The 24,147-nt window shown below is 33.4% G+C and overlaps 2 protein-coding genes across 5 annotated transcripts; both read right to left on the bottom strand.

Moving 5' to 3' along the window:
* Positions 1-1,082: 1,082 nt before the first annotated feature.
* On the bottom strand, positions 1,083-11,772 carry LOC132276455 (uncharacterized). Of its 3 annotated transcripts, none has more exons than XM_059777881.1 (12): positions 11,465-11,772; positions 10,261-10,345; positions 9,478-9,529; positions 9,355-9,375; positions 9,212-9,265; positions 6,744-6,794; positions 3,430-3,492; positions 2,998-3,063; positions 2,648-2,686; positions 2,091-2,213; positions 1,909-2,001; positions 1,083-1,546 (listed from the first exon to the last, which is right to left on the bottom strand). In XM_059777881.1, the coding sequence occupies exons 1-12, from the start codon at positions 11,598-11,600 to the stop codon at positions 1,277-1,279; spliced, it is 1,053 nt and encodes a 350-aa protein (XP_059633864.1). In that variant the 5' UTR covers positions 11,601-11,772; the 3' UTR covers positions 1,083-1,276. The 3 variants fall into 3 exon arrangements, with proteins under 3 accessions (XP_059633864.1, XP_059633866.1, XP_059633865.1); XM_059777883.1 differs by having other exon boundaries at positions 11,489-11,769; XM_059777882.1 differs by lacking the exon at positions 9,355-9,375.
* An 801-nt stretch (positions 11,773-12,573) lies between these two features.
* LOC132276452 (uncharacterized) lies at positions 12,574-23,775 on the bottom strand. Of its 2 annotated transcripts, none has more exons than XM_059777878.1 (12): positions 23,554-23,775; positions 20,411-20,495; positions 19,973-20,024; positions 19,848-19,868; positions 19,693-19,746; positions 18,335-18,385; positions 17,195-17,251; positions 15,435-15,506; positions 15,067-15,105; positions 14,591-14,713; positions 14,362-14,454; positions 12,574-13,109 (listed from the first exon to the last, which is right to left on the bottom strand). In XM_059777878.1, the coding sequence occupies exons 1-12, from the start codon at positions 23,660-23,662 to the stop codon at positions 12,972-12,974; spliced, it is 894 nt and encodes a 297-aa protein (XP_059633861.1). In that variant the 5' UTR covers positions 23,663-23,775; the 3' UTR covers positions 12,574-12,971. The 2 variants fall into 2 exon arrangements, with proteins under 2 accessions (XP_059633861.1, XP_059633862.1); XM_059777879.1 differs by lacking the exon at positions 23,554-23,775 and adding an exon at positions 21,417-21,885 and having other exon boundaries at positions 12,576-13,109.
* Between the last annotated feature and the right edge of the window lie 372 nt (positions 23,776-24,147).

Here is a 24,147-nt window from a genome sequence, read left to right as displayed (position 1 = left end):
CAACTTCTAATTGATTCCTTCTTTTGTGTAATTAAAATATATAGGCCTCATATTGTTAAATATAATGTTTCAATAATCACACCACCAAATAAATAAATTAGTAAAGAAAATCAGTGTCGATAATTACCAAATCTTTTCGAGCAGGAGCAGTTTCTTATCTCTCAGTTTCCCCCAATGCAGACAATCCAAAGGTCTACAATGTTCCTCGTAGAGTGCAAATGTTATTGTGAAATCATAGAATAAATTCCAATAAAAGATGGTACAATAATAAATTAAGTGGGGGCGATATTCGTACTACACTTTTCTTCGATTGCACTCTATTTATTTTTTTTTTTCTTTTAAAGGAAATGACAAAAAGATCCTTAAATTCATTAATGCACTATACCTTATTTTATAATGCCATAACTACCCTTTATACAACTTAATTTTTTTTTTTTTTAACCTTCTTTAGTTCCTTTTTTTTTTTTTTTTTCCAGAGGTCCTCTCAAAGAAGATAATTTATTCCATTATAATTTTATTTTTAACAGTCAAAAGAGATAATTCATTCAATAGTGACTATTTATTTATTTACTTATTTTTTTTTTTTTTTGTGCAATCAAAACAAATAATTTATTCAACAAATTTAACTTTTTTTTTTTTTTTTTTTTTTTCAGTCTTTGTGATTTTTTATGGGTCCCGTCAAAAGAAATATATATTCGTGTGTATATATATATATATAGGTCTTATCAAAGAGATAATTTATTCAATAGAAATATATATATTTTTTAATCCTCTTTTTTCGTACTTTTTTTTTTTTGATCTTGACAAAAGAGATAATTTCTTTAATGAATAATTTTTTTTTTTTTTTTTTTTTTTTTTTTCTATAAAAAGAGATTATTTTTTTTAATTGTTACATTATTTATTTATTTTTTTTGGTCCGGTTCGAAGATAATTTAGTCAACATAATTTATTTTTTCAGTCTTGTAAACAAATTATTATTCATTTTTTTTTTTTTTTTTTTTTTTTTAATCTTGCCAAAAGAAACCTAAAATATTAAAGATCAAAGATAAGGAGAGAGAAAATTTGATAGGAGTGTTGTGTCATTTTAAAAAGTAATAATCATTTATTCTTAAAGTTAAGGATAAAACTCTATTTCATATTAGATTGCAGTGCATACATATAAAAGTGCAGTGCGAATGACGCTCCCTAAATTAATACCCCTTTCAATTGTTTTACATATTTTCGTGTCCCCATTCATAGCTCACTGGTTATCGTGGAAATGGTGTGGTACTTATATTTACTTTGGAGTATGCAGCAGAGGTGTATCCTCTGTGAATCCAACCAGTTCCTTGAGTAAGTTCCAAAATGACGAGGACCATATGAAGGATGATGATTTTGTTGTTGTGAGCTGTTTGGATGCTTCTTCGTCCTCTAAGTATGGTACAATATACTTTTTCATGTCACTTTGAGAAATGTCAAGATGCCCTCCCGTTACATTTATGAACTTCACCTTCCCGGCTTCATCCAAGGTTTTCAAACCGATCCAATCTTCAGTGTAAAGTGTTGTCTACAGGGATAATTGACATAAAAACAAGAGCATGAGTTGGAATTGGACTTCAATTGACTCATAAGACTTTTTGATGTCATATTAGATATCTAAACCATGAATTTTTCTCCAAACCTATAAAAAAAAATAACCAAGTCATTTTAGACCTAAAAGATGCAGTCCATGAGTGTGAAAGGGTTTCATGAACCTATAAGTCATTTTTTAATATCTCAAACTCTTTGCAGCAGCAACACCACAATATGAGCATCAACATTCGCACTGAACGTCGATACTTTTGTCATAGATGAGATTCTCATGATCCTTGAGAATTGGAGAACCTTTTTTTGATAAAAGAATGAAATAATATAAAATACAAACATTACCTCTTGTGCAGTCAAAATAGTGCTCCATGACCCATCTGGATAATACCCAAACCAGGAGGTCTCCTTTGGCACCAGAACTGTGTCTTGCTCAAACTGATGCAGAATACAGAAAAAAACATAACAATACTGAAAATTACATCATTTTTAGAGGACCAAGGGATGTTTAAGAAACAAAAACTCACCATGATTAGCACCAAATTCTCCAAGCTAGCAAATCGTTCCTTGTAAGTGGAGTTTGTCTGATCAGCGATTTCATTGTTAAGCTTTGGAAGAAACTTACATCCTTGTAGATAGGCATCAATGTCCTGTGAGAAAAATTATTGTGTTACAATTTTAGAGGATGCAGTGGTTGATGTTATCCATGCATTGAGAAACATATAGCAAGTTTAACCCAAAATGGAGTTAGTACTAGTGAAAAGTATGCTGCATCAGGTAATTGCAAGAATACAAATATAAAGAACATAATGCAAGAAAAGTAGAAAAAAAAAACTGGCATATTTAATCAAGCACACTTGTTTAAGGGCTGTAGCCTAGTGGTATCTCCTTAACCTTCTAAAATAGAAGGTCGAGGGTTCAAGTCCTGTTAGGAACAATAAGTAAAAGCGCACACACACACATATATATAAAATCAAGAACACTTGACTATCATGAAGCTTTGAGAACAAGTGATTAGCAGTATGTCTCACATTACATCAGCTAGTCTAAATATCTCCTAACCTCAAGTAAATACTTTACTCACAGTTGGGATTTTAATGTAACCAGCAGGTGCCAAGTGTTCCTGCAATCACATTAAAGTGAGGCATGTAAATTGTACTTCATCTCAACCATGAGAATAGAAAGAAAGAAACAACATAAGGAAATCATAACAAAGAGAAGTAATCAATCCTTGAGTAATAAAGAATTAAAAAATCACAATATTTTTAAGAGGGGAGTGAGGGGAAGTCTACAGGGTTTTCTCATGCAATTTTCTCTCATCGGAAAAATAAAATAAAAGATTGTGGTGGAAAAATCACTTCCCATCTCAAAGGGCAATGGGAAATTATAATGCGAAGTTATAGGCTATAAGAAAGCTTAAAAAAAATATCTCACCTGGACATAGTTGCTGTAAACCTCTAACTCGATTAAGTAATCCACGAGAACGCACCACAAGCCAGACTGTTGACATAGGACTCATCAAACCAATACCACAAAAATAGCATGCAGAAGATGAAATTGCACATAATACACTAAAAATTCCAACCTTCACCCAAAATCTTCTTTCCACACCCAGTTCCAATTTTGTTGATAAAGCCTTGTGATGAATAGTCTTTAAACTTAAATTTACCATTATACCAGTATTGGGTATATTCCCAAGAAAGGTTTTATGATCTGACCAAAAACTAAATAATAGCACACGATCATAAACATAATAGTTATGAGGGATATGCTATGAAGAACCATCAATAAGCTCATATACCCATTTGGATTTGGCATTTTACCCAATTTAAATCATTACTTTTCTCATTAAAGAAGAGCACTTACTCCACAAAATGGAATAGAAGCTATCCCAGCATGCGGACCTGCTAATGATATGAAATTCTTCACCTGTTTCAAATAAGAAAGAAAACAATGCATAACATTATTTGCTGACAGATAAATCAACATGATGACAAAGAAATGAGGAGGGTGCTTAAAAGGAAAGAATGAACAATACTAAGGACAAGGAAATATATAGATGAATATGCACTCTCGTATCCTGGAATAGCACATAATTATGGACAAAGTGACCATGTAAATCCCTCAACCATACCGAGTATAGTTTCTCTAAACTTCTTTATCTCTGTGGTTTGTTAACCAACAACTTCAACATGAAAGAGAGCTATAGTGGAAGAGAACACGATATGCTTCAACGTAGTTCTAAGTATATAAGCCTTCCAAATTCTTTGGATCATAATTAAGCAGAAGCAGAATGTTGTTTAACCCAATTATTTTATATTGTTATTGTTATCCTAGAACAATAAAAGTGAGAGAATGTAGTGGAGATTGGTCAAGTCCTAGAACAAGGGTTTTAAGATTAGTTATTTTATATTGTTATTGTTATCCAATAAAAGTGAGAGAATGTTTGTACTATTCAAGAGTTAATGAGCTAATCTTATGTTTGCACACTCTCGCTGTAGTGGAGATTGGTCAGAGTTTGTTCAGTAATTTTCCCTCCTACATGATATTTTCACATAAACCCAGATGCTTTTTCTTTTTGTCTTTTTTCTTTTTTCTTTTAAATGCTTTTTTTTGTTTTGTAATCCTATTGTTGCTTTTGATTATCATACTTTGTTTCTCGTATCTGGCTGATATCAAGTGAGTTCTTGGAAATTCCTGGCATCAATTTGCCTCTTAGACAATTCAGCCGATTATGCAATCCACTTATTCCCACCAACCACGGGTTATTGAAGGCCTTACAAAAGAATACGACACTAAATAAGCTGAAAGCAGTCTATCTTTATAAACTGTCCTTGCTATTGATAAAACTGCATAGTGAATGAGTGCACTCCCAAAACCAATAGTAAAACTGCATCGGTTACCTTTCACTGACCAAAGCACCTTCCTTTTTTCTTTTGTTTAGAGATACCAGAAACTAGGTCTCCTGAACTACACTTCTGCAATAACATTATACATACATGTGATTATTTTGACCAGTCTACATCCTTGATGTATCAGTGATCACCCTATCTTTTTTTCTTTTTGACAATTCACCCTACCTTTTTTTGGACAAGACAACTCAACTCGACAAAAACATATCAGGATCCCAATTCAATAAGATATACCCTCTTCTTTCATTCAAAATCCAACAAGAAGCTTCTGAATTTTACCTCCATAATCCCCTTAACCTAACTACTTGTCTCCAGCCAATTCCCTCTCTCATCTATATCCCCTCATGTTTGGGACTATCCAAATTTGAAATATTTTAAAATTGCAAGTTTATAACTATTGAGAGTTTGTCTAAAGGATCTCCTTATTTGTTGTTCTATTATATTTTTCAACGACTGTAAAATTGATTTGAAGCTCCAATGGTCATTAACAGCAACTATACCCTGTGTTTGTTTTTCAGGTAGCAAGATGGGATGATGTGCATCCAGCATTATGTGATTTCTGGTCATTAACAGCGACTTTACCCTGTGTTAGTTTTTCAGGTAGAAAGATGGGATGACGTGCGTCCAGCATTATGTCATTTCTTCACAATGGTGGGATACAACTGGATTTTTAATGCAGGAAGACTGAAATCTGCATAAGCGGGATACATTAATCCCACTAAGGGGGTGGCATTGTGAATCTGAGAATCAGCAGAAAGAAAACTTGATATACAAACATGGTTAAGCCATCTTTTATAACTGACCATGAAATTAGGATGTGCCAACTCTCTCGTTTCAAGAGCTATGGAGACTGTATTTTGGGGGCAAAAAATGTCAGCAGTAATGTAAGTAGGAGAACCAAAAGTAGGATTGAAATAGGATTGCAATTCTGCAGCAAAATCTAGTCCTTATCCAACTAATGGGCAAGAATCTTTTTCATGGATTTCATATCCATGTATTTATTGATCTAATATTGAATGGGCATCCACAAACTAAAGATGCCTCTTGAACCAGATAGATTTTTGTATAAGCAGTTCCCCAATAGCGAGTATGAGAGTAAAGAGTGGTCGGGAAATAATTCGAGCCAGGTAAAGATAGAATGAGGATAAAGAATGGTGGGAAATGATTCAATGCAGGCAATGGAAAGTTCTTGAAATTTAAGGGAAGTATCCTCTTAGTCATTGTTGACGGAAATGGGCCCTGCTTATGGTGACTTTATTCTCCTTAAGTTGTACCAAAAGAAGAAGGCCTCTGTAAATGGGCAGCCTCCAAGAGTGCAATTGCCAATGAAATCATATTTCATCAGAACATGTGATGCTCCTAGTGAAACAACTTTGACCTCTTTTCCTTTTACCACTATAAATGGGTGTGTCCTTCTATGCAATACAAGTGTCAAAGCCACACTAGCAATGACACTTTAGCACGTACTCCCTCCGTCCCAATTTAAGTGTTGCTTATAGGGACTAGTAATTTTTAAGGGGACATGTGGGACATGCATTTTCTCCCTGGAAAGTTACTAACTTGCCCTTTTAAGTTTTGAAAATTCAAGTTTGAAATTTTAAACTCAAATGACATATATGGAAAGATGTGAAATATATTGTTTGAAAAAGGAAAATAGACACTTACTTTGGGACAGACAAAAAAGGAAAGGATGACACTCATTTTGGGACAGAGGGAGTATAAGAAAAGAGAGAGAGGAGGAGAGAAGGATAGAGAGATGTGATGTGTGGCCCGAATTTGGTGCCGGGTCGCGTTGTGACCCGCTTAGGGTTGAAGTGGTTTTTGCTCATGGGTCGTGGGTTTTGCCCCGTTTTTGCTCATGGGTCGTGGACCCTAATTAGTCTCTTATAGCCCAATATATAAGGGTTCTTAGGGTTTGGAGTGGTGTAATAGAAAGACTCTGAAATTCGTACAGAAACAGAGTGAGGGGCTGAAAATTTTACACATAGTGAAGACTTTCGTCATATCCCAACCGTGGACATAGGCAGTTGCCGAACCACATATAAATCTTTGTGTTCTTTGTGTGGTGTGTTTACTTTTCTTTCGTGATTCTTGATTCTATCTTGGGTTCATTGCATTTGTCATAACAAGAGAGATTGACATTTGATCTGAAAGTAGCATTGTTAAATATTTAAGATGTATAGAAAATTAGGTCAGTAATAATGATTATGTGAAGGATTAACAAATAAAAGTAGTATATATCATGGTTTCTATAAAGTTAGTTCTTACAGGAGGTCCTCCATCACAAAACTCAACTACGCCTCGGCCAACCATGTTACCCTGCGAAACAAGTAAAATGTTCACGGAAAATCGCAAATCATCATAACAATTACAAGAATATTAACAGTAAGAAACTATATGGAAAAGATAAAAAATATATATATTAAAAATTAAAAAAAAAAAAAATAGATGGGAAAAAATGAATCTAAAATCCATTATGAAGTCAAAACCAAAATTTTGCTTGAATCCTCCATAACCCACTAAGAACTTATATAATCATCACTATTGCACTCCATCCCCCACTAAGAACTTGTATAGCCATCACTATTGCATTGGCAATGATGATATACTAAAGATTGTTTGAAGAGGGATCAAACACCTCATTATCATCACATCATAACGACATGCTGTAAACTTTCGCTATAGTTCCTGTAGGAAAGTTAGGCTTCAAACCTATTGTGTCAAAAAGTTACACAAATGCTGGCTATGGCAGTTGACAGATTATCAGGATGGGATAAGTTCAGAAATGCACAACATTAAAACCACAATTAAGAGTCCAATGAAGGTTGGTACAGCTCAAATTTGTACATAAGTTAGCTGAGAGAACTGGAATTTCATCATACAAAACTTACATCACCTTTAGCTTATTCACTAGTCCATAGATAGGATATTCAATGAAGTGGCTTTACATCAAATGTCATCATTCCTTCTTCAACTCATATTTGAAGGATTTTAAGTTCCCAACGTGGAATGAAGAATCCCATAATTTATTCTTTACCATATATTTCAATCCAACACCTGACAACTACCAATTTATCATATCTCACTCCTATCAGAAGTTGCGGACTTGAACTTCTACGGTTCTTGTTGTAAAGGGTGATGGCTAGCAATTCCTCAGTAGGAGGTCAAGGGTTCAAATTCCATTAGGGACAATTAGCGGGTGCCTGAGTTTCTTTCCATGTTAATATATATATACACACACACACACACACACACACACACACACAGTGGTGTTCAACTGCTCCCTGGTGAGCAGGGAGTAGTATACTCACTTTTAATCTAATCCTACGGTAATATTAATTAATCAATTTTTTCTTTTTATATTTTTAAAAAATTGCTTCTTTTTTTTACTACCATTATATATTATTAACAGGAAATGACAAAACTAGACATGTTCTTAATGGAAATAAACTAAAACCAAATTGGCTAGGCTTTTCTTCTATACGCATACAAAAATTCCTTCCTATCCGTTCAGCCATGGAAGGGAATTCACAAAGCATACAAATTAAAAAATATATATTATTACCAATCCCTTCAACCATAGAAGGTTGAAACATAGAAGGCAACCACGTCTGAAAAAAATAAAATAAAACCAGTAGTATTTGAAAAAATAGATTCATTCCCTTTGCTACCGCCAAGCCAATAAAAAAATTGCCAACTGTCCACAGTGGCAGACTTCTTCTTCGCAACCAAGATGAATAAAATTAATTAAAGAGAAATAAGTAAGTCCTGTTTTTTTAATTTCCTCCCATACTTCATCCATTCTAATGATAAATTATGTAAGCACCTAGTGGGAGGAAATCGGATGACTAGGTGCTTACATAATTTATCATTAGAATGGATGAAGTATGGGAGGAAATTAAAAAGACAGAACTTACTTATTTCTCTTTAATTAATTTTATTCATCTTGGTTGCGAAGAAGAAGACTTGGGAAATTTTTTATTGGCTTGGCAGTAGCAAACGCTACTGGTTTAATTTTATTTTTTTCAGACATGGTTGCCTTATGTTTTAACCTTCTGTGGTTGAAGGGATTGGAAATAATTTTTTTTTTTTTTTTTTAATTGGTATGCTTTGCGAATTCCATTCTACAGCTGAACAGATAGGAAGGAATTTTTGTATGCGTGTAGAAGAAAAGCCTAGCCAATTTGGTTTTAGTTTTTTTCAATTAAAAACATGTCTAGTTTTGTCATTTCCTTTTAATAATATATAATGGTAATAAAAAAAGAAGCAAGATTCCTAAAATATAAAAAGGAAAAATTGATTAATTAATTATCGTAGGATTAGATTCTAAGGCCAGGATTAGAAGTGAGTATACTACTCCCTACTCACAAGGAGCAGTTGAATGCCACTGTATATATATATATATATATATATATGTATGTATGTATGTATGTATGTATGTATGCATTAAAACCTGTAATTTCTACATACTTAACATAAATTATCGACATAACTTTAATATTGTATAATATTTTGGAGAAATCAGAAAAGTAAAAGAAATTTCATACAAAAAAATTAAAAATTATAAAAAATTCATATTATTGTTCACACATTTTTAAATTTTAATTCCAAAGTTCAAACTATAACACCATAAGGTCTCAAGGTACGCTTTCGTAGAACAGCTAGCAACTAAATGGTGTGCAATGAAATAAATACTAGATGTGAAAATATAATAATTATGATCCCTTCTTTGTCACCTGCGAAAGCCCGACTATGTTGTAACCATCACTGAGTTCACTAATGTTCTTCACCTGTAAGTTGAAGAAAATACTAATTGAGAAAAATCAAACTTCAAATGCCAGGCCTGTGAAGCAAACATATTTCTTGATAGTTTTACCACCTTCTCACAAGCAATTTCTGTCTACAAAAATGCAACAAAAGAAGTAAGTTTAATTATTAGTAAATATGAATTATGATATATCATAATTGACAAACACTCCTTGCATTAACATGCAAGAGTCACCTGTTCCAGAAGGGGCATAAACCAGGAATCCGATGATCCATCTCCAATTTCTCTACATGGAAGAAAGGAAATCAAAATATTACATTGAGGATGAAGGCAGCAATTAATGAGCAGAAAAATTCCATTCTCAGATCTATATTTGTACAGACATGATAAAAGTGCTTGCCCCATATGAAAAGCTTCTGTATTTAGCAGTTAGCTAATGATGTATGACCTTAGATTCCATGATATCATCATATGGAATGGTCTGGGGATTATGTTGGACAAGATTGAACATCTCAATTCTATGGGCACCCAACTAAATACATGGTAAGTCTTTTTAAGAAGGCTTCTGTTGAAATCACTTTACTTTTATATTACCATTAAAACTAAGGGCTTTTTAGTTTTTACCCAACAAAAAAAAAAAACGAAAAGGATAATTTTAGGGGCAGATGAAACTAAACTCCATTATGTTGAGTGTTCTATGGTAGCTATAACTTATAGCAATGACTAACATCAGAGCGACCATTTCTTCAGAAAAAAAAGAGATATGTATGAAGGAGTTGTCTGCTACTAGTCTTGTAGACACAGCATTGGCCGGCCTCCTTCATGGAGAAGTCTAAGGAAGGAATTGTCCAATAACCACTAACAGCTTACGGGCTATGGTAAAATTAGTTAGACAGCCCACATATGGTTGTGTTTATGTGCATGATATTGTGTTATATACTTATTTTTAAATAAAATAATAAAGAACAATAGGAGCAAATCAATTCACTCAACAAAGTCTCAAGTTTCAGTGCATACACGCAATGTCCTTGAGAACCTGACCAGTTACCCAGATTCTCAGTGAAACTCGTGACTCCCTTAGTAGTGCATTTATCTGCAATACCTGCCATAATATGCATAAAGAAACATGTAAATATATCTCAACAATAGTGATAACTACAGAATGCAGTAATAACAAGAGACCATTTCCTCAACTGTCACCAATGTTTGTTCTCTTGGAGCAATTATATTGAGAGGTATGGTCATAAATTGTTTCAAAAGAGAAAAAATGATCGTGGAACCAACTCATATTTAAAATCGACATCAAAAGTACACATTCTCTCCTAAACAGACAAAATTACCACAGTATAAACTATTCTCGTCTATGTTCTAAATAACTCATTGTTTTAAAGGCCAAGTATTGCTCGCAACTGAAACAAAAGAAAGGAAGAAATGGCAATTACGGAGGTAGTAATAAATAGGTACCTATTTATTAACTAGATGGATGTGATGATACAAACTGTACGCCTATGGATGGGGGTATATCATGATAAAAGTAGCCAAACTAGTCCACTCTATATATTTATCTGTAATAGGAATAATAATATATGTAAATTTATATTAATATATCAGAAGATGCCAGGTTCCACCTAAAACAGGGGTGGTAAGATAAACTCAACTGATTTGCCATACAATCCTTGCATAACACAACCACTAAAGGGAGAAAATATCAATGTTGACAGTATTATATACTGACATAATGTAAAAGACATCAATATTAATGTCAAAAGTCAAATAAATAAATAAATAAAATCAAAGCACACCAATATACTGGCAACTTGACATTGATACCGAAAATTGAATAATATATATTGGAGACATCTATAGATATCCGATTCCATGAGGTCACCCACTATCCTAATAATCACATTTGACTACATAGTCTAATGGCCAGTTTAAAATGTAAATTCTACATAGTATAATGGCCAGTTTAAAATGTAAATTCTATAACTCATATTTGAATTTTTTTGAATTGCGTTAATGTTATGATCTTAAAATTCAGGCTTTGAGCATTATATGAAAGGACAATACTTGAAATACATAAAAACAAAGTTTTGTGGTCACTAGAATAATACACTAATTTCAACATTTCTGCTATAACTCATAATCAAAGTTCATACATAATAGGCATTGACCAAAAAATAAAATAACCCATTAACAATTGCATAATCAAAGAACTTACAGAGAATGAGAGTAAAGTAATTACCATGGAACACCACAAAAGGTAGAGAATGTGTGGTTGATATGAATGTAGTCGTGAAGGTGAAGATGATGAAGATAATTGGTATAAGTACTGATAATAGAGGCTTCGAAGCCATTGGTTTTGCAGGACAATAAATTAAGCTGTCCTAGCTTACCAACGGTGTGAAACGTTGCAAGAATCAATCTAGGGTTTCGATTCCGGGAACTTTTGGATTTGCAGGAATCGTGGGTCGACAATACTCTGGGATGTTCGCGACAAACATTGAGAGGTAGAGGTAACGACATATAGATATAGATATAAATATAGAGAGAGAAACTAGAGAGAGAAAAGGACGGAATTGTAGTAGATTGGTACGGTCAAAAGCGCCAACTAACATTCATAGGGATGCTGAACGTTTGTCTTACAGTCAGTTGATAATTTCCACTTCCCAGGCACCAACAATGCAACTCTCACTCTCTCACACACACACATATTTCTTGGGTTTAGGTTAGGGTTTACAGTCAAAAATTACTCTGTACTTAAATTTACCATTTACCTAACACCATTTTACCTTAGCAGGTACCCTGAAATTGAAATTAAATGCTCCAAAACAGCTGAAAAACGTTCCTTTCACTTAACCTGAAAGGGCCTAAGAAAAAAATTTATAAAAAAAAATTAAAATACCTAAATGATAAATTGAATAGGGTCAGCAAAATCCAGCTTGAGTTAGACTCCATCAATTAATAAGCTAGGTAGGGTTGAAGTTATTTTAACATTGGATTGTCCTTTGGACCGTTAGGTGTTGCATTTCAAATTAATACAAGTAGCAACCTACCTCTGTGCTTATGTGTTAGGTAGAGGCAATGGGCTACTTAAAAATCATCAAATTAATGTGCTTTGTGTTGATTTTTGTTTCCTCGTATCTACAAAATTATCTTAATTACCGGGGAATATATATATATATATAGATGTATAGATATATATAACAGCATTTGAAAAATCTAAATGCCACACACATACATTGAAAATTTAATGTATTCTTCAGCACTTGCTTACTTCTAGCAATATGATCAATTTGATTAATTTTTTCCCATGAAGACAACTTGGCTGAATGTGTAGTGGATATTTAGGACTAGGAAAATGTCCTCAAGTTGAAGCAAATCATATTTATAGCCGCTTGACTTGTTTGTAACAAAGCAAGCTCTAAAAAACCCCATCAAATGTATACATATTGTGAGACTTTTTCAGTTTTGATTTCATACTTGTAGATATAGGGCCTGCCTGTGGGACTAGTTTATCTAGCCAGACTGGAGAAGATTTACAAATGTAATACATCGTTCCTCGCAAGTGCGAGGTGTATTGAGAAATTACAGGAACTGGACTTGCATTACCTCAAGACTACAGAAAGATGATTCCACCATTGTGAGAGGTTTAGACATATTCATGTAAAAAATAAACGGCAAAACCCAGTGCACAAGGTTCCCATCATTGCAAGGTCTAAGAAGCGTCAGATGTACGGTACTATATATTTTTTCATGTCATTGTCAGAAATATCCACATGCCCTCCTGAAACATTTATGAATTTCACGCTTCCGGCTTCAACCAACGTTTTTAAACCGATCCAATCTTCAGTGTATAGTGTTGTCTGCATGGATTATTGGTAAAAAAAACAAGAAATATGTTAATGTTGGACTTAAATGGACTTGCATGACTAATTAAAGGCATATAAGATGTCTAAATTAAACCGTGACCTTTTCACCGACACTTAGAAAAGTGAGAAATCACTCAAGTTTAAACCTCAAAGGAAGCATTTTCCTTTCATGAGTGTGCTAGTTAAGCTGCAAATGAACCAAGCCGAACTTGAGTTTGTTTGGGCTCAGCTCATTCGTTTGTGGACTCGGCACAGAATCGTGACAAGCTCAACAAGCTGAGCTCGTGCTCGGCTCTTTTTAATATCAGTCGTTAGGACTCGATTTGAGCTCGTGTTCAAGATCATTTTGACTTATTCATGAACTTAGACAAGCTTATACATGCCTATGCTTATGAATGCTTTCATGAGCCTATATGAGCTTAAGTTCACGAACATATACGAGACTACACGAGTTTATGTTCACAAGCCTACACGAGTCGAGCTCAATATTGTTCAGGATTAGCTTGTTTACTAAACGAGCCAAGCTATCGATCTCGAGCTTGGCTCATTTGCTTAACAAGCAAGCCGAGCCCGAGTTGTTCATAAATAGCCCGTTTCATTCGCAACCCTAGTGCTAGTCCTAGAACCAATAAGGAATACACTTGTAGGACAGGTGTTTGTTGGACGATCATGATCAAATTGTTCACAACTAAATATTATTTGCCATTATTATGGCCCACACAACCAACTTTTGGATTTCCTTAGCTTTCTAATGGCCCAGTGTATTCCAAAGTTCGCCAATCAAAAATTACAAATGCTCTAGAACCCAGATGAATGCCTTACTTGTGGTCGATTCTTCCAGGACAATCATTCTGTATCACATCTTTGAGAATGAGCATTAATTTATCACGGGATTTGACAAAATTTATGTTTATCACGGCCATTTTTACAACTCTTTGCAGCAAGAGCACATTTTTTCCGATTTGCTCCATCCATGACATACTGATGGTACCCACGATACAAAAAAACAAGATAGACTCTTTGGAACATTTATTCCCACCTTATGTGGACATCAATGATAAAAATTTTAGAATGCAAATAGTGAGACACCTTAACAATTTTTGTCAAAGCATGAGCTCCTTAATTTCCCAAGAATTTGGAGAAATTTGTTGATATTAAGCAATTTCTATCAAAAGATCTTAAGAAGCCTAATGAAGAATGACACTAACCACAGAGACAGCATTATACAATAAAATGCAAACATTACCTCATTTGCAGGCAAAACAGTGTCCAAAGACCCTTCCCGATAATACCCAAACCAGGAGGTTTCCTTAGGTATCAAAACTGAGTCTTGATCAAACTGATGCAGAATACAGACAAAGAAAGCATCACCAAACTGAAAGCATTTTCCAACTTCAGAGGGAACTATTGAAAATTATATCATTCCTAGTGAGTGCAGAGATGCTGAGCAAACAAAATAGAACTCTTCAACTTACCATGATAAGCACCAAATTCTCCAAGCTAGTGAACCGTTCCTTGTAAATAGAGTGTCTACTATTACTGATTTCATTGTTGAGCTTTGGAAGAAATTTGCTTCCTTGTAAATACTCTTCAATTTCCTGGGAAAATAAATCCTTGTGCTCAGCTCTTATAGTAGGATCAATGTAGTTGTTAATGTCATATATGAAAGGTTGCAACAAGGAATGAAATTATATACATTCACAAATAAATAGCAAGCATGTAGTTTTTACCGGGGCAAGTGTGATGTACCTTTTATTAACACGAGTACGGCAACAAAGAAGTCATCAAATGAAAAGATGAAAAAGTAGAGCATAAACTAACATTTAATCCAGCACAATTGAGTCAATCAACTACATATCGTGAAGTTCTGAGAACAAATTTTTTAGCAACACATCACCTAATAGATCAGCATCTCTAATGATATCATAACTAACTAAAGTAGTTTACTTACAGTTGGAATTTTAATAAAACCCGCAGGTGCCAAGTGTTCCTGCAGTCACATCAAATGAGGTAACAAAACTTTATTTAGTCTGAAACAAGAGAAAAGAGCAAGAAAGAAACAAGACAATGAAACATTGACAAAGAGGAATGAACCTGTCCTTCAGTATGAAATTAAGAATTCAAATGCCAAAATATTTGAAAGAGGGGAGTGATACTACCAGAGAAACTCCACTACTGGAAACGCTTTTTTTTTTACCTCATGCAATTATCGCTCATCCAAAATTGTGGTGAAAAAATTACTTCCCGACTCGAAAATCTGATGGAATATTACAATGTAAAATTATAGATTATAAGAAACCTTAAAAGAGAAATCTTGACCTGTGCAAATTTGCTGTAAACCCCAAATTTCACAAGTATATCCTCCAACATCTTGCACTCCGATTCTTCAGACTACACATCAAAGCAAGACTGCAATTAATAGGAGTGAGTAGAAGAGGAAATTGCACATACACACTAAATAGTAGTTAATTCTTCAATCAAAATCCTTTTTGCATTTTGTCAGTAAAGGTCTTCTAATAAATTGAGTATTTCAAACTTAAATTTACCAAAGCACCAATATAGAATATATTCCTAAAAAAATTTAAGATCCAACCAAGAAATAGATTTTAGTATATATTTTAAACAAAAAATTGATATTGGAGAAATATTTGAAAGGAAATCATGCAGTTGAAGAAGTTATTATAGAGGGCAGGGACTCAATATTTCAAGTGCTTGTAACTATTTAGCACTTGTGTTCTTTTGCCACAAGATGTTGCTTTTCTAGAAATTTAGTTGAAGTTCCAAAGTGATCGCATTTTCGTCAGCAATTTTTTCAAAATAAAATTTGCCACTAGATCTTGCTTTTCTAGAAATTTAGTTGAAGTTCTGGAGTGACTGAGAGCATTTCGATCGTCAATTTCTTCAAAATAATTGTATGCCATTCAATTACTTGTGGCAAGCTAGATCTTGTGGCAAAGGAATGCAATTGCTTTGTACTCCTTTTGAGTGTTACAGTGGAACTGAATATCAGGATGTTTTTTGGTGAAGCAACATTAAAGACACATCAAAATTTACGCAAAGTAGATAAACCTCATGAAGAGGCATTGAATCCTTGGGATGCAAATTAAATTAACTTTGATATTCTTCAAAGCAACATATCCATGATTTATACAAGAAACCTCAATCCACCAGCTAAAATGGTGATTATTGGATACCAGCATTTCCAAACACCATGGCAAATACTAGTTTAATCTTATTACTTAATATAAAACATTAATTGATTGTGAAGGGAAAGCTACGGATCATGATAACAAAAAGAACATGGCATTATACAGAAATTTAAAACGAAAGGCACTTGAATTACCAATAAAATTAAGGCCAAGACAGACTTCAGGTTAATGGATTCGAAAGAGAAAAAGGGGTGATGAATGCATATGGTTTAAAGAGATTAGTATAAGCTACAATTAATATATGATAAAATAAAAAAGGGATAGCCCAGTGCACGAGGCTGCCACCATTACGGGGTCTAGGGAAGGTCAAATGTACACAACCTTATCTTCGCATTTAGAGAGGTTGTTCCCTTGATCCAAACCCGTGACCTTCAGGTCACAATGGAGCAACCTTACCGTGGCACAAAAGCCCATCCTCTTAATATATGATAAAATGTGAAAGATAGTTACTATTTGTTAACTAGTTGAAACTCACACACCCCTTTACCCCTATGGGGACTTGAATCCTTAAGATTATATTTGGAAGGTGAGGAAATACCACTAGGCTACAGTGGTTGGTTGAAAGATAATTACTTCAGTGGTATGATAATGAATATTATGCTTCAGCCCTTTACTTTACCAACTTCTTTTGTCCGTCTTTACATGATCAATGATTTACATTATGGTTCTATTCCATATAAGTCAAGGATTTGGTTTTCTCAGTAGTAAGTTGAGATGCTGAAACTCATTTTCCCCTCTCAAGTATGCAACAAGATGAACAAGGCTTCTGCTTCTTTTTCATTTCGCAACACTTGAATTCTCATACATGTATTAAGACTTTGTTACGTTCAATTTAAATCATAATTCTTCCCCTGAAAAGGAAGCACTTACACAAGGAGGAGCAGCTACCCCAGCATGAGGACCTCCTAATGATATGAAATTCTTCACCTGTTTCAAATAAAAATAAAACTTAAATAAAATTGAATTGCGTATGTTGATAGAGAATCAGCATGGTGCCACATAATGAGAGTACTAGAAGAGAAAAATGAACAACAATGAAGACTAGGAAACCAATAGATGTATATGAACTCTTATACCCTGGAAGAGCACACGGTTTTGGATAGAGCAACCACGTTGATCCTCTGTATATAGATTTTCTAAAGTTGTTTGATCTCTACGGTTTATTACCAACGATCACAACATGAAAGAGAGCACGGAAAGCCTCCACACTTCTATTCTTTGGGGCACATTTTACTAAGTGAAAGCAAAAGGTGCTTTGACCTCGTTACCTGCATATTAACTGGAGGCATACCTCATAAACAAAGATTTTTCAAAATTGGCAAGAACCTTATGATTGTTCTTGTTATTTTTATCCACTACAAGTGAGCAATATTTGTATTATTCAAGAGTTTATGAGCTACCAAAATTTTTATTTTCTACAAGAGGGAGCAATTCAATAAAGATCATTCCTCCGTTGATTCAAAATCCAATTAACGAATTTTGTATTGCACCTCCACAATCTACTTAATCTCACATTTTTCTTCACCTGATTCCCTCTCTCATCTAAATCTCCTCATGTTTGGATTTTAAATCAACTCTTTTTAAAGATTGATTATCTGAGAGAGGATAGATTTCCTTAAGCTGTCCAAATTTGCAATGTCTCAATATTGTAAGTTCATAACCTAAAAATAATTTGTCCTGAAGAATTTCTTCATCTTGTTGTTTTATACTCTTTTTCAAAAGTCTACTTCTTGATATGATAGGAAGCTCCTAGAGCCATTAACAGAGTAACAGAGACTTAATCACCACCATGTAAAAGTCCATCATTTGTTGATACTAATAAGATGGAATAATGTGCTATAAGCATTATCCATATCTGGATGCATTAAAAGTTAGGATCTACGGTCAAACAGGGGGTGGCATTGTTCAAGGAAAAACATTCAATTTAAAAGTGATTAGTGAAGTAGCAAGTTCAGAATTGATGATTATGTGAAGGATTATCAAATAAAAATACTATATCAGAGTTCTTACAGGAGGTGCTCCGTCACAAAACTCAACCACCCCTCGACCTACCAAGTTACCCTGCAAAACAGTTAAATGTTCACCAATATGCACCAATCATAAAAACAACACAAATATTGAAGTGAGAAACAATTTGATAAAATCATTAGAAGGGAAAATAATTGAACTAGAATGAAACGATCACTCGGGAGTGCAAATGAGAAAACAAAAGCCCCCAAAATTTTGCACAATCCTCCATCCTTCACCAAGCAACTTGTCTGAGTACTAAAATGACTGTTCTCTGATTGTGCAGCTAAGGGATATAGCACCTCATTGTGATAGCAAATCATAGTAAGATGCTGTAAGCTTTCGCTATTAGTTACTGTTAAGGAAGTTTGAGGCATCAAACCATAATTGGAAGAATCCTATTTTTTTTATTTTAGGGAAAGAGAATAATAGGAAGAATCCGAGTCTAGAAATTTTTTAGCCAACAAAGTCCCTGTATAAAAGGAACGTTTGTTTTAATAAATACTACAGACAAAACTTGCATTTAGGACAAATAAGATCTCTATAGAAAAGCTACTATTCAATTACATTTCAATTGCTCTCAAAGTCAAGTATTAAATCCCAATGAGAATTTCATTAAGGTACTAAGTTCTCTTCAACAAAAGAATTTTTAAAAGAATACCTTGAACATATCTACAAATAGACCAAACTGCCTCACATGATTCCAATCTTCAAAAGAATAAAATATTTACATTTAACCCTGTATTGAATCTTCTAGTCTCGCATCATACGTCCTGAGTTGGTGGCGACTTGGCCAGGGACATTCCTTTAATATTTTCTGGTATTGTTATATTTTAAAGCCCAGATAAATAAATTACCATTTACTTTTGCTGATACTACGTTGTTACCCTTTCTCTTCCTTTACTATATCTCTCTCATTTTTACTCTAGTTTGCAATATTTATATCATTGTATTTCTTTTCATAGTAGAAAAAAAATTTTTTTAGATGCAACACTAGCCATTTTAAATAACACTCAATCACAACGGAGTATTCAACCTAGTATATAATCCCTAATATGTATTACAAATATTTGTGGATTTTGACAAAATTGGAATCGGTTGAAGGCAATAAGTAAAACTGCTTGAAAAAAAATGGTCATCTCTGGCACATTTCCATTAGAAAACCTTGAGCTACCAAAAAATATAAATAATGTAGCTTCTTCCATAAATGCTAATATTCCCATAACAACCAAAACTAAAAAATGAGCTAGTAGGGCAAATAAGGTCCTCAAGGTGGGCTTTCAAAAAATAATAGCTAGCAGTTAAATTGCACTTGATGAAATAAAGTGAAATATCAAAAATTGAAAACCCTTCTTTGTCACCTGAGAAATTGCGACTATGTTGTAACCATCACTGAGTTCACTAATGTTCTTGACCTGCAAATCGAAAAAAGTAACTAGTAAGTAAAAAAAAAAAAAACCAAACTTCAAATGCCAGGCCAGTGAAAAGCAAACACATCTCTTGACAGTTTTACCACCTTTTCGCAAGCAATTGCTGTCTGCAAAAATGCGACACAAGAAGTTTGTTAAGAATACAAGTCAAATATGAATAATGAGACATCATAATTGACAAATCTCCTTGGCACTAACAAGAAAAAGTCACCTGATTCATAACGGGCATAAACCAGGAATCCAATACTCCATTTCCAATTTCTCTACATGTAGCCAAAAAAAATCAAATGATTACATCCAGTTATTAACCCACACTATTACGTGTTCACTCAAAAAGAACAAATAAATGAGGAAAATTATGGGAAAAATTAATGAAACTAAACTCCATTTCTGTAGGTTCCTGTTGGGAAATGAGGAGACCAAAGCTTCCTACACTGAATGTGGAACCCAATTGAGTGTATCTCGTTCCAAATATCATTACTCAAAAAAGCTTATATAATAACGGGACATCAACAAATATGACAAAAATTATTCTTCAACCGAGTGGGTCGCTCACAAGGACTTGTGGGTCCCACAAGCCAATCTGGCTTACTCAAATTAGACTTGTATAGCATTGACCTAATACATTTACTAAGTGGTAAGAACATACATGCAATATCCTTGAGAACTGGACCAGTTTATGAGTTTCTGAGTGAAATTTGAGACTTTAACACTGCTGCACTCATCTGAAATACCTGCCATAATATCCAAAAAAGAAAAAAGGAAGGTAAATATATGTCTACAAGGTAGGCTGATAGCTGCTAAATTGCAAAATATCAAAACTCTTTTATTCAATGCCTCTCGTGAAATATTATACTACGTATTACTTGTAAAATATGCATGGTAAGGAAGCCATATTCGAAAGAGACCCAGTGAAAATAAGCTCAAGTCATGTGTGACCAAGTGAAAATAAGCTCAAGTTATGTGTTAGGCATTCCTCAGATATAACAACCATCATCAACCAACTATAGTAATATTGGGAAATGACAAAATGGGAAAGACAGCAAAATTAGTGAATATCTGTTTTTTATGTGAAAAAAAGAAGAAGAATATGAATTAAAGAACCGAAGCATATTATAAAAGTAGTACCATGTTGCTTTTTAATTGTGCACCTCGTATACGATTAAAAAGGGACGGAGGTAGTACTTCATATGATATAGGGACTGCAACGCGGGCGGGTTAGGCGGGCTTGTTAGCCCAGGCTCAAATCGAAATTAGAAAAATATTGCCTAAGCCCACAAAATTTCAAATTGGGCTCGGTTTATTTTGGATTGGGCCCGCCGAAGTTACAACCCCAATATTATGATATCAATGTTAAAGAAAATGAACAGTGAAAAAATATGGTAGTTTACACTCTGAACTATAGTACTTTTGCATAAGACCCCCTTCGGTCACTGCGCCGTTTGAAATGAAACGGTAGAAGATCACATGCAACTCACGTGGTCTGAAACTATGCCAAATGACTAAAATTACCTTAATTTTCCCAACCGACTGACACCCGAAACTCTTAATCGCAAAAAATCAATTTCACTCCGCCCAATTATTCGTTCATTGCTTCTTCTTTTTCCCTGATACTCTGATTTCAAAAACAAAAATCAACACTATCACATACAAACCTTAATCCCAGCATTTGCATATTGTTGTTTGAATTTATTAATTTGTCCTGAACTTTCAATCACCGAATACAGTGATGGCGACGGCGGTTCTACCACTATCGGCGCAAACCAGTCCAGTGACATCAGACGCAGACGGCGGTGCATGAGCCGGTAGGGTTCACCTATACACGAAAGAAAAAATTTACGATTTCTTCAACCGCGCAAGTCGTGTCGGTTAGGGTTTGTCGATTAGGGTTTGTTAGGTTGAGGCTTTGATCGGTTTAATGTTGCGTCGGCGCCGGAGTCGGGAGTTTTTGTAATCGGAATCTGACATGAAACAGAGAGAATTAGAGAGAGGAATTTATGGAGGCGGTTGGAGATGGTTGTGGTGAAGGCTAGGGCATAGAGAGATTTTCTGCTGGTGGGGGCGACGGCGGTGGTGGTGGAGAGAGTGTAATATGTGTTTTTTAATTCGGAGGGCAAAATCGTCTTTTTGTTCATCTGTTAAGAGGCTCATGTGTACCGTATTTAACTATTTATCAAAGTTGAGGGAAGATTTGATTTTTTTTTTTTTTTTTTTTTTCAATTTTGAACCACATATCAAATGGCCCATTTTCTATTTTTATTATAGAAATTAATATTTAGATATAATAAATCCTTAGAATGTGGATTCTTTTTTTCTTTTGAAAAGGAAAAGGCTATGACCACAGTAGTATCCATAAACTCTATTGCTTTTTGATACTTCCCATAATAGTTGTATATTTTTTCTTTTTAGATTATTCCAAAATACTTGTTCATTTATTAAATTTTAACAACATATTTTATATCTTTTCATAAAGACTCTTAAAATTTTAAAAAATTTCAAACTTGAATATATATATATTTAATTTTGTAATTTTTGAGAAAATAACGCAATAATTACATGTCTCCTTAAAAAGTTCTAATCTCCTAAGAGACATTTAATCTGAGACGAAGGGAGTATTAAAATTATGCAGGTTTATACAGGTAAATATTTTTTTTTTTTAAATATAATTTATAACAAGCATGTCACATAGTCCAATCAATTTTTCATTATCTTTAATTATTTTTTGACAAATTCTGATTAAATATATATTAATATATAAATAAAATTGACATAAAACTAACTTATTTAGTTACATATCAACTGATTATTTGAAACCGATGATTGATATAATAATTTTTAGGTTGAATTTCTTTGATGAACAAGTGGGGTCCATGTTTGAATCCCATTTGTTTTACTCAAAGAATGGTATCATTCTTTTTCTTTTCTTTTCTTTTTTAAAGGGTATTTTGACTTGGCCTTTCATGGCAGGGGCATTTTAACATGAATAACTCAAAAATGATTGTTAGGCTCATTTGCTTGTCTGGTCTAAGATTTTTATTTTTTAATATAGTGGATAGATTTTACATTTGAATTTATCATTTACATCAAAGGAATAAAAAAAATCCTTAAACTAGAAAAATTCATTTGAGAAAATAGCTAACAATCATTATTCTAATTTTTTTTTTAAATTTAATTTATTACTTAATTCTAAATAGATTAAACATTTTTAATTAAATTTGTTTAATGAGGCAATTTGAATATAAATAAAAAGGGTAAACGCAGCTTAAGGTAAAAATATTTCTTTTTAATTAACACTTAATAACTTTATTACTTAAAATTCAACTCTTTAAATTTTTAATTTTATTAAACACTACCTAAATCGTTTTATTTTGATTTTCTTAAACTGGAGAGGTGAGCTAAACGACTGTTATTACTTCAACTTAAGACAAGTAAACACAAGAAGCACAAGGACGTTGCTTTTAAAAATGAATCAAAGAATTAAAACCACATGAGAAAAAAAAAAAAATTAAAAATTAAAAACAACAAAACATAAAACATATACCATGCGATCAAAAACCTGTATGCAAATTATTTAATAAAAAAGAAAAAGCATTTTAGCACAAAAAAATAAAATAAAATGATGCTAACACGAACAATAGACTAGCTAGTCTCATACCTCCTCAATCTTTTGAATGAATTAATAATGGGCATTGAAAATATAAATAAATAAATATATACAAATAATTAACTAATTAATAAAGGAAAAACTGATAAACAATCAAAGAACTAACAAAGAATAAGAAGATTGATTACCATGGAACACCACGAAAGGTAGAGAATTTGTGGTTGCTATGGCACTCATCATGATTATGAAGACGATGAAAGATATAGTTTGTAGTAGTGTTACTGTTTTTGCAGCCATTGTTTTGGTCAATAAAATATATATTAAGATGTCTTACCACAATGTGGTAGTTGCAGAGACGGAATGAAGAGAATGAAAAGGCTAGACACACACATTCACACACACACAGTTTGACATATATATATATATATGTGTATAGGGAAACTAGAGAGTAGAGACAGAATAATGGATTGATACGGTTAAGTGCGGGCTACGACGTCTATGTAAAAAATACTCCGTACAAAAGAAGAAAAAAAGGGTCAAAACATAAAATAAAATAAAAAATAATATTATTATTAAAAAAAAAAAAAACATCATTCTTGGTACTGAAATTAAGAATTTAGTGTAGAATTATTGATGTCATGTGGTTGATGCAATCAATCAATTACTATATATTATTACATAAATAGAAGTAAAGTTACTTCAATAGGTCTCATTACTATTTATTATTACATTTAATCACGTGTCATTAATATTTTGAGAATAATTTATAATTATAATTATAT

This window comes from Cornus florida, unplaced genomic scaffold (genome assembly GCF_030987335.1).
Source record: "Cornus florida cultivar Cherokee Brave unplaced genomic scaffold, ASM3098733v1 CherokeeBrave_3.0.0_Hap2_Chr10, whole genome shotgun sequence".
Lineage (NCBI taxonomy): Eukaryota > Viridiplantae > Streptophyta > Magnoliopsida > Cornales > Cornaceae > Cornus > Cornus florida.
This window is presented reverse-complemented; position numbering and strand designations above follow the sequence as displayed.